This window comes from Salvelinus namaycush, chromosome 29, assembly GCF_016432855.1.
Source record: "Salvelinus namaycush isolate Seneca chromosome 29, SaNama_1.0, whole genome shotgun sequence".
NCBI lineage: Eukaryota > Metazoa > Chordata > Actinopteri > Salmoniformes > Salmonidae > Salvelinus > Salvelinus namaycush.
In genome coordinates, this window is record NC_052335.1 from 24,454,732 (window position 1) to 24,466,239 (window position 11,508).

The 11,508-nt window shown below is 42.2% G+C and overlaps 1 protein-coding gene across 1 annotated transcript in view; it reads left to right on the forward strand.

Annotated features, from left to right (window-relative positions):
* Positions 1–8,801: 8,801 nt before the first annotated feature.
* The window catches only part of LOC120024333 (5'-nucleotidase domain-containing protein 1-like), an 84,049-nt gene continuing 81,342 nt past the window's right edge, over positions 8,802–11,508 (forward strand). The window contains exons 1-6 of the mRNA XM_038968553.1: positions 8,802–8,948; positions 9,610–9,701; positions 9,960–10,031; positions 10,229–10,338; positions 10,542–10,621; positions 10,745–10,826. Coding sequence (XP_038824481.1) covers positions 8,856–8,948; positions 9,610–9,701; positions 9,960–10,031; positions 10,229–10,338; positions 10,542–10,621; positions 10,745–10,826 — 529 coding nt within the window. The 5' untranslated portion in view covers positions 8,802–8,855. The remainder of the gene's footprint in view (positions 8,949–9,609; positions 9,702–9,959; positions 10,032–10,228; positions 10,339–10,541; positions 10,622–10,744; positions 10,827–11,508) is intronic.

An 11,508-nucleotide genomic window follows, 5' to 3' on the forward strand; every position in this document is an offset into this window, starting at 1 on the left:
CCTAACCTGCCAAGTTAGTTATCCTAACCCACACGTCCAGCCTCAGGATTTCAATGGCCAAAAGAGGCCCAGTGAAATAAATCATGACAATATATTTTCGAGTTATTTTCATTAAATAAACACACACAGTGATTTACTAGACATACATTGATGATTAAAAAAATTAAAAGACTGCAAGGGGGTTTTAATTATCAAGCCTAACTAATTAAGGCTACAACTTTTTAAGAACTGCTTTACCTGTAGGCAATGACTAAATTGAATAGGATGAATACCTTTTATTAAAAATGTGATTAATTATTTAATATTATAAATAACACTTTTAGGCAACTTGCATCTTTGGGTAGCCTTCCGTATGCATGTTGTCAGTATGCTCTGGTTGTGCACGTGTGACCCCCATTTGAAATTCTCCACTCTTCGGATAAAGCATGTACATTTATTACATGTACTACGGCACACCGGGAAGCCTCCGGCACAAACCATTTGTGCACATTCTGCAACCTGCGCACCCCCACCAGATATATCACTGATGCGGTTGATAAACAATATCAAACTATAGATACATAATTCATAGACTTGATTAACTAAAATTGTACGATAGTGTCCGGTTGTTGGAGGAATCCTCTAATGCATCCCCTTGCCTTTTGTAACAGCCCACATGTTTCCGTAGAGATAAACGGCTATGTTCCAGAGCGTCAACACGACTGCAGTCGACTGCCGACTGACTGATCAACAAATCACCGTGCATCATAAGTAACAACTCATTATTGTTTTTTCAGTCAGTCAGTCATAATTTACCATTATACATTGCAATGTTGAGCCTCTCGAACACGGCCATTGCCATTGGAGGCTGCAGACTCGTCATTGATTTTGGGCGTGTTCAAGCAGATCACTTTTGTCAAGTCGGTGACTGTCGTTAGTCGCCATCTTCCAAAGTGTGTTGCATTATGGGATAAAAATTGTCCAACTTGCGCCTACATGACGACTGTGTGAATCTTACAAAAACTATGTGTTCAAAGGTCATAAAGTTTTGACTGCAGTTGACTGCAAATTTCTGCAGTTGCTCTTCATCAAATTCATCCTGCAGCCAGCGCAATCGTGGGCTCTATTGTCAACCAATCATTATTGTGCTATTTAAAAATAATAATTACCACCCAAATGTGAGTAAAGATGTGACTGAAACAGGAAACAACTTTTCTGTGATTCATGTATAGACTTCAATGTACAAATGTATGTGATACTTGAGGTTCTATCACCAATTGATTGTACAATGTACACACATACTGTATATTAACAGTTTGTGAATGTGTGATATGGTAGTTGGAGACAGGTTTATTTCGACATTACAAAGAAAAACTTTATAAACAACGTCAACACTGCCATGTTGCATTGAGCCTTGCTGTTGGAAAACCACATCTGCGTCTGACTGTTGCAGATGCACCTCCCCAACGTTACGCTTCAAACACACCAACTGCGTCCTGGCATCAATGCTGCATAACATTTTGCGCAGCTAGGCAGCTATACTGATGCAGGTATCTTTTGCAGATGGTCGCATGCGGTTGGACACATGGAGGAGAGAATCATGTTCTCAGTATCCTCAAAAATGTGTCTTTTTGACACAACTGCTGACAGCTACAGGAACATAAACACAAAAAATGCTGCTTGGAGACAAGTGTCCACGATAGTAGGATTGCCAGGTCAGTTTAGTAGTGGGCTTGTGCTAGATGTGGCTAGTTAGCTAGCTAACCTAGCCAATGAGGTGTGTGTGTGTGTGTGTGTGTGTGTGTGTGTGTGTGTGTGTGTGTGTGTGTGTGTGTGTGTGTGTGTGTGTGTGTGTGTGTGTGTGTGTGTGTGTGTGTGTGAAATAAATACTAATATAAATTATGCTAGTTACTACCCCTGTTAACTTGCCCAAATAATCATGTTTGAAAGAGTGTGTGTGTATAAATAGTAATTTATTTATATTAAATAGTAATAGAAATGGTAGATACTACTGTACCACTGATAATTTGGTCAGATAACCGTGTGTGTGTGTGTGTGTGTACAGTAGGTGACATGTCCATGATAGCTATCTAAAAACTATAGTTGTGTTAGGTAATGGTTTGGCTTATCATGTTCATGTCTATGTAGAAGAAGACTGTAGGAGGAAGTGGAGAGGACTCAGGGACAGGTATCAGAGAGAGAGAAGGGCAGAGAAAGAGAAGAAGAGGTCTGGGTCAGCAGCTTCAGGCCAGCAGCCTTGGCGCTTCTGCCACATTCTTTCTTTTCTGGATCCATTTATTGTGCCTAGGGCATCGAGTGGCAATTTTAAAGCCAGGCCCCTTACGTCATCCACAAGTGTGGGCGCCACCGGTGCATCAAGACCCTCTACGTCATTTACAAGTGAGACCACTGCCTCCACCGGTGCAGCGAGACCCTCTATGTCATCTACTAGTGCAACGATCACCGGTGCAGCGAGACCCTATATAATGTCTACATCATCCACAAGTATGACCACCACCGGTGCAGCCATGGAAGATGATGAAATGGAGGAAGCACCTCTGGATCTATGACCACCTGAGATTATTATGACCCTCACGGAAGTGACCACTGAGGACCTTGTTGAACAGGATGTGGCCATGGAGACAAACGAGGAGAGCAATGAGGATAGAAACATGGAGAGAAACGAAGAGGAACAACGTCACACCAGGCGCCATCGGCGGTACCAGCCCCCTGCCCCCAGATCCACTCAATTCATTTCAGCAGAGGCTCCTCCAAGCCGTCGAGAGGGATGCAGCCCAACCTGATGCTCACAGGAAGGAGGATGAAGAGACCCTCTTTGCCATGAGCCTGGTGCCAACACTGAAGAGGCTGCCTCAGCGAAGAAAAGCAGCAGTCAAGGTTAAAATTCATCAGCTGCTTTTCGATGCTAAGTTCAATGGTACGTTTTTTTTCTCCACAACACAGGTAGTGTCATAAGTATTGCGACAGTGAAGTAGGTAATTTTACAGTATACTCATGTAGGCTAATTGGTATTTCAGATCAAAGGATTAATATGAGGCAAATATATAGCTGTTGTTTCTGGGTTAGAAAATATCCTAAAACAGTTTGCTGTCTAAATACTTGCCTGTCATATTCATCTTCTGATCTGAAATACAAATTCCATGAGTAAACAGCAAGAATGACCAACTTTACCACACTGTTCCAATATTTATGCCACTAACTACACTATACAAGCAGTATTTAGTTAACATAAATCTCACGTTTTATGGTGTTATATTATGTAATGCTTGTATGTGTTGTTTTTCTCTTCCCCTCCGGAGATGGAGTCAATTTAGCCGACAAGCTCACAGGAAGGACAGGAAGAGGAGTTGTCTACTTTTTGTTTTGACCTTCTCCTCCAATGGGATTTTTCAACTGTCCTCAATTGAGATTTTCCAACTGTCCTTTTTCCACTTACTATGTCCTTGTTAGTAGTTTCTCAATACTTAGGATAGCATTCATTATTAGTTGTACATAGATTGCAGGAAAATTGATTGAATTGAAACTGACACACCGGAGAATTCAGATGCTCTTGTTTTTCTTTTACAAGACTAAAGGTGAAATGTGTGTTTACCTGTATTGTGGCTACACATTCACTTTTAGTTCTTTCATACACACACCTCTCCTCCACTCCTCTCTGAACCTCAGATCTCCAGTGCCCTGCCCTCTCTCTCTTTATGGCCATGTCTGAAGTTCCCCTACTATGTCTAGGCTTTATGCGTAGTCCCTGTATCTGTCTGCAGTTGTGCCAAAAATACATGCTCTTGTTGTTCTCTTACAGATTAAAGGGTTCACATTATTTTTTGTATTTTTACATGCAAATTCATGCACACACCTTTACTCCCAAATTTCACTTAAATATAACTTCCAAATGAAGAGAGACAAGGAGACATAAAATAATTTTGGGGAAAATGCTATTTTATGGACAACGGTGGATGGTTCTTAAAATAACCTTAGTGTTAGGGGGCTCTAAAAAGAGCTGTTTCACTCCACGGCATACTGCCATGGGACTTCACCTGCTGGCGATGACAAGTAGGTGGTCAGCTTCTCCCTCACCTGGAGTGCCTGTCTGGGGGCATGTTGGCACCTGCCCTGGTGACATCAGGTAGGTGACCATTTGGCGTGCCCGTCTCCATCTGGAACGGCTCCTGGAATGACCTCCGCAGGTAGTTGTGGAGAACACATGTGGCCTTCATGCAGGCATCGATATTTGAGGGGCTGAGACCAAGCACTCTCTGATACATTCTCCACCGAGCTGCCAGAGTCCCAAAGGCGCATTTAACAACTAACCTTGCCCTGGTTTGTTAAAGATCCTTACAGGCTTTGGCAATGGCAGCTGGCGTCCAGTCTCAAGAGGTTGGGTCTCAAGGGAAGGGAAGGAGTGATGCAGGTGGTGGAATCTCCAATGTGCCATCCTGAAGTGCCTGGCCAAAGGCAGAGTCCCACCATCACTTCCCTTGCCGTAAGCACCAACATCAATGACACAGAAACAGTAGAAGGCAGCTACCTAATTCCAACATGGCGTAGCAGTCAGACATCTGTTTTTGTCTTGTCCCGTGTATACATTGTTTTCTTCATATATATTTCATGTTTATTTTTAATTTTAATTTTCATCTACAGACTGAACATACTTTCCCTCGCCTCACTCAATGTGGTACAGATCTGCTATTATGTTATAATGAATTTTTTACTGTTCCTTATTTTAACTAGGCAATCCAGTTAAGAACAAATTCTTATTTTCAATGACAGCCTAGTAACAATGGGTTAACTGCCTTGTTCAGGGGCAGAACAACAGATGTGTACCTTGTCAGCTCGGGGATTCGATCTTGCAACCTTTCGGTTACTAGTCCAACATTCTAACCACTAGGCTACCTGCCGCCCCAGGTTAGTGGCATACTTTAGAACCGGAACCCCCATCAGAAACTAGCCAGCTAACTAGCTACTAGCTAGTAGTCAGTTAACCACTGCTAGTGGTCATCACCGTTAACTCGGACATCAGCCAGCCTCAGCCCGGTCAATTCCTGCCAGTCTGCACAGCGCGATATCAACCAAGAGCATATCGGACGGCTTTTTCTCTACCACATCTCCGGATTCCTACCGCAAGCTCTGAACCTTTATACCGGATCATCGCAGCTAGCTAGCTGCTATCCGAGTGGCTACTCCTGGATAACATCTCTGTCCCGAAGCAAGCACCAGTTAGCCTGGAGCTAGCCTCAAGCTAGAACCATCTCCCGGCTAGCCGCAGAGATACATCGGCCAATTCCTGGGCTACAATACCTCTTTTGCCAATTGGCCTGGACTCCTTTACTGCCGACACGGAGCCCCGCCGATCCATCACGACTGGTCTGCTGACGTAACGGTCCGAGGGGGTTTCTACAGGCTCTTCCGTTGCGACGTCCCCCAGAGGCCCATCTGCTAGCCTGCTAGCCCCGGCCTGCTAGCTGTCTGAATCGCCGTGTCTCCAGCACGCCTAGCTACTCACTGGATCCTATGATCACTCGGCTACACATGCCTCTCCCTAATGTCAATGTGCCTTGTCTACTGCTGTTTTGGTTATTGATTATTGTCTTATTTCAAAGGGGGAGACACTCTGGACCCACTGTTATAGACCTATATCCATCCTGCACTGCCTTTATAAAATCTTTGAAAGCCAAGTTAACAAACAGATCACCGTCCATTTCGAATCCTATCGTACCTTCTCCACTATGCAATCTGGTTTCCGAGCTAGTCAAGGGTGCACCTCAGCCAAACTCAAGGTCCTAAACAATATCATAACCGCCATCGATAAAAGACAGTACTGTGCAGCCGTCTTCATCGACCTGGCCAAGGCTTTCGACTCTGTCAATCACCGCATTCTTATCGGCAGACTCAATAGCCTTGGCGTCTCAAATGACTGCCTCGCCTAGTTCACCAACTACTTCTCAGATACAGTTCAGTGTGTCAAATCGTGGGCGTGTTGTCCGGACCTCTGGCAGTCTCTATGGGGGTGCCACAGGGTTCAATTCTCGGGCCGACTCTTTTCTCTGTATATATCAATGATGTTGCTCTTGCTGCTGTTGATTCTCTGATCCACCTCTACGCAGACGACACCATTCTGTATACATCTGGCCCTTCTTTGGACACTGTGCTAACAAACCTCCAAACGAGCTTCAACGCCATACAACACTCCTTCCGTGGCCTCCAACTGCTTTTAAATGCAAGTAAAACTAAGTGCATGCTCTTCAACCGATGGCTGCCTGCATCCTCCCGCCCGACTAGCATCACTACTCTGGACGGTTCTGACTTAGAGTACATGGACAACTACAAATACCTAGGTGTCTGGTTAGACTGTAAACTCTCCTTCCAGACTCGCATTAAGCATCTCCAATCCAAAGTTAAATCTAGAATTGGTTTCCTATTTTGCAACAAAGCCTCCTTCACTCATGCTCCCAAACATATCCTCGTAAAACTGACTATCCTACCGATCCTTAACTTCGGCGATGTCATTTACAAAATAGCCTCCAACACTCTACTCAGCAAACTGGATGTAGTCTATCACAGTGCCATCCATTTTGTCACCAAAGCCCCATATACCACTGCGACCTGTATGCTCTCGTTGGCTGGCCCTCACTACATATTCGTCGCCAAACCCACTGGCTCCAGGTCATCTATAAATCTTTGCTAGGTAAAGCCCCGCCTTATCTCAGCTCACTGGTCACCATAGCAACACCCACTCGCAGCATGTGCACAAGCAGGTATATTTCACTGGTCATCTCCAAAGCCAACACTTCCTTTGGCCGCCTTTCCTTCCAGTTCTCTGCTGTCAATGACTGGAATGAGCTGTCAGAGCAGCTTACCGATCACTGTACCTGTACACAGCCAATCTGTAAATAGCACACCCAACTACCTCATCCCTATATTATTACTTACCCTCTTGCTCTTTTTCACCCCAGTATCTCTACTTGCACATCATCATCTGCACATCTATTCCTCCAGTGTTAATGCTAAATTGTAATTATTTCGACTCTATGGCCTATCTATTTCCTTACCTCCCTACTCTTCTACATTTGCACACACTGTACATATATTTTTCTATTGTGTTATTGACTGTACGTTTGTTTATGTGTAACTCTGTGTTGTTGTTTTTGTCGCACTGATTTTGCTTTATCTTGACCAGGTCGCAGTTGTAAATGAGAACTTGTTCTCAACTGGCTTACCTGGTTAAAAAAAGGTCAAATAATATAAAAAATAAATCTACAACAGCACAACTGAATATTTATTTTTTTGTAATTTAACTAGGCAAGTCAGTTAAGAACAAATTCTTATTTACAATGACGGCCTAGGAACAGTGGGTTAACTGCCTTGTTCAGGGGCAGAAGACAGATGTTTACCTTATCAGCTCGGGGATTCAATCTAGCAACCTTTTGGTTACTGGCCCAAAGCTCTAACCACTAGGCTACCTGCAGCCCGCAATATGTACCAATGCGAAACCGATCACGGTGGAGCCTGGATTACTACATGTTTCCCAGCAATGGAGCCAAGACAGTTGTGGAAATTCCACCTCTCCGGGAACTCGGCAACAATGGCCCTCCAGTCTTCCTCCTTGGGGACAGGCATGTATTCACAAGACAGTCCCAAATGGCTTGTGCCACAGGGGGGACAATGCCTGCCACCGTGGACCATCCAACTCCGAAGCTGAATCTGATGGTCCTGTAGGAGTCCCCTGTCGCCAAGAATCTGAAATATAATTCAAAACAATTATCAATATTGTGTGTAACTTGATATTCCATCTACTCATATACCTACCTCATTACAGTTTATTATGCTCTACTAATTATATTGTAATACTCATCAACCATCATTATTAACAATGCCTTGAAACAGTACAATTCAGTCTATGACTGTATCAATAAACTGTAGCCCAGGCCAACTCTACTTTTAGAAAAAAAGGTGCTATCTAGAACCTAAAAGGGTTCTCCGGCTGTATCCATAGGAGAACCCTTTGAAGAACCCTTTTGGTTCCAGGTAGTACCCTTTTTGGTTCCAAGTAGAACCCTATTCGGTTCCATGTATAACCTTTTCCCCAAAGGGTTCTACCTCTATTATAACAGCTCCAACCATCTGGAGCAGGTGATCGAACTCGCTTTGGTCCAGACGAAAGTAACCTCGAAATAGTCGAAGCTCTTGAATGAGACGGTGGAACTCCCCACACAGACCTGCGCTTTCAGCGGGGCTGGTCCCAGCCCAACAGGGCGATCAAAACCATCTTCCTCAACGTTGGTCTCATTGTTGAAAGAGCCTACTCTCCGCTATCTTGACTATTTATTATTGCATTTCGCTCCGAAACTATGCATTTTGGAGGGAAATTATATTATAGGCTCTCACAATACATTTTTGGATGTCTTCGAATAAGTAATATGTATGCTGCTTAGCAAATAAATGAATAAAATATGTAAAGAAATTACGCAATCAAACTGTTTTTATTATGTAATCCTACATTTATTTACTGGATATGTGTGCAACAAAAATTCAACATTCACATTTTGCTACTTTCTGTCAAGTCTACGCATACAATTTGATACATACATTCGATTTATCGAACGTATGCACCACACAGAACACACTGCAACGCAACGCTGCAAGGCAAACAAAGCGTTCCATTGGAAATTAAAGCACTTCTGGTGTCCAAAACGCAAAAAATACTGTCGGTGTGTTTGAAGCGTTACTCATCGGCTTTCCTCTGCAGTCGGTTGCTTCCGCCTAACCACGCAAACGAGCCCATTGATTGACAGTAGTGTGCAGGAGTGCACGTTTGTGTGTACAGGGAAACATCCTTGTTTTCCAGCATTTTCGTTAAAATGAGCGAATATTTTTCCCTTTCAGATTGTGATGTCATTGGTTTTGATTTGGACCACACTCTCTGTCGGTACCATTTGAAAGAGACCTCCAGGGTGAGTTTATTTGTAGTTCACGAGCTAAAGCTAACGTTAACGTTGCGTGCTGTTTTTCGCATTTCTAACAGTACGATACAGTAACAATGTAGCCGGCTATTGCTACCAAGTAGCCTAGCGATTGCATGCAACATCACCATCCTTTCCAACTCGCAGTGTCAAGTCAGACATTCACGGTTCGCTGCATGTCATCAATAGCTACTACTCGTAATGTATTACTAAACGAATGGAATATAAAATACTTCCTACATGGTGTTCATATGCTAAACGTTGCAGTCGTATTGCACGCGCCAAAACCTAAAACGATATTGTTGTAGTGCAGGGGATTCTTTCTCTTTTGCAACATGAAATAGCTAACATGACATGTATAAGCAATATGTTAGCAACAATAGATTAGCCAGCAGGCCCTTAAGGTGTCTGGTATGAGTCACAGCTGTGTCTGTGTGACATCTGACTGCCAGCTGCAGAAAACCAATGGTATCCTCTGTGTGGAACGTAAATGACATTGAAGCCATGATTTTACAAATAGGTTTAATGCATACGAGGCAGCTCCATCGTGGTAGCTGTCAGTACAGTGTATATATATTGTACAGTAATACATGTTCAGTGTCACTGAATGTTCACCCCACATTATAACAGTGACCCTTTTGTGCCTTTGCAGCTGATCTATGAGAGCTTTACCAGGTATTTGGTGGAGCATAAAGACTATGACAAGGACCTGCTCACACTGACCCCTGCTACCTGGGATTTCTGGTGAGTCACTAGCAGCAGCAGAATGACTGAATACAATCATCCCTTCCTCTCTATGCTGTAATGAGTAATGACCGTGGTGTGCCCTTGTAAATTCAGACTACCCCATTTTCAGGTTGGATAAAGGGCACTTTTTAAGCAAAAAGGAAGATGCTGAATAATGCTCACAGCTTCTTATTGTTATTGCCTAGCATAGGACATGGATCAACATGTGTTTTCTTTGCCAATGACCACTATGAAATGTGTATTCTGTATGTCCAGTTTCAAGGGCTTAGTCGTAGACCTTGAGGATGGAAACTTGGTTAAATTGGCGGAAGATGGAACTGTCTTACGGTAGGATTACAGTTAATGATACAGTTAAATGCATGCCTTGATATTGGTTTCTGTTTATATTGATAGGAAAAATGCCTGTTTTGAAGTGTTGGTACAGTATAAATGTACAGTATTTGGGCACGCATGTCTTTTTGTTACTCCTCTTTCCACCCAAAATAAATAAAATGCCTGACTTTAAACCTGTTTGTTTTCATCAGAGCAACCCATGGGACCAATAACCTCAGAACAGAAGAGATCATTAAACATTACGGTCCAAAAAGGGAATGGAAGCACTTCAATAGCCTCAATACCACATTTACCAGATCTAGTAAGTCTTATATCTTGAATCTGTGTGACCCCTCCCCTCGCTTTTTGTTAGTGCTTTTTTTGTTGTTGTGCAGTTGAATTTTCATGATAATGCAATCTCCTGAAAACATGGACTTTTTTCTTCTCACTTTATTTCCAATGTACAGAGTGGTGAATGATTGGATTGTTTCTCATAATAAATATATTCTGTTTTATTCTCCGCAGCAAAGTACTATTTTTATGACAACTATTTCGATCTACCTGGGGCTCTTCTCTGTGGAAGAGTTGTGGATATGTTGCGCAAGGTAAAATCTATTAAAATCAATCTTCATTATGATAGTTAATGTTTACACATTTGTTTAAATAAAACATAAAAACAACATTTAAAGCACTTAATTTCAATAACATTATTTTGTTTTGGTCAACAGCGTGGGAATGAGGTGAATTCAGACTTTTGGAAAGACATGGTCGCTGCTATCGATCACAATTACAACACATCAGCATTTAAAGGTAGGTTGATCACTTATTTTAGAATCAATCACTTTCCGTTGTTGAACCAGTGCACCATATTAGAATCACTCATTTAATTGGCCATATCAGTGGGCTCAAAATCAAACAATATTTTACATTTCCTACCGTACTGTCACAAAAAAACAAGAGAAAAGCATCAGTTTGAGAACTTCGACTTTATTCTTTACTTTGGTCAGTAAGTTAAACATAGCATAATGCATCCTCAGGCATAAAGTTGTTGTTGACATAGTACATATTTGAATGACTTTTTTTCATAATGCGTGTAACAATAATACACTGCTGGTTTGTCAAAGGTTTGTTACAGCATTGCAAAAAAAACAACATGATTTCCTTTGCATGTATATTACAAGACATTTATTAAACACTTTGAAAACAAAAAATCTGCTGTAAATGTTACAGGCAGTCAAAGAGCACCATTTTGTGTATTTTCAAACTTTTTAATCGTTGTTTGCTGAATACTTGTGCAAATCCTGGGAAAGGGAATAGTGATTAAAAAACCATTTAATTCCTAAATTATATTCTTCCCCTGAATTTATTTTAATGCCTCCATGAACTGAATGCCCGTCTCAATGGAATACTTCAGAAAATTGCTGCTCTTGCTTTTTTAGCCTTTTGAAAGACAAATTAACTTGTAGAATATTACATACATTTTTTATTCTAC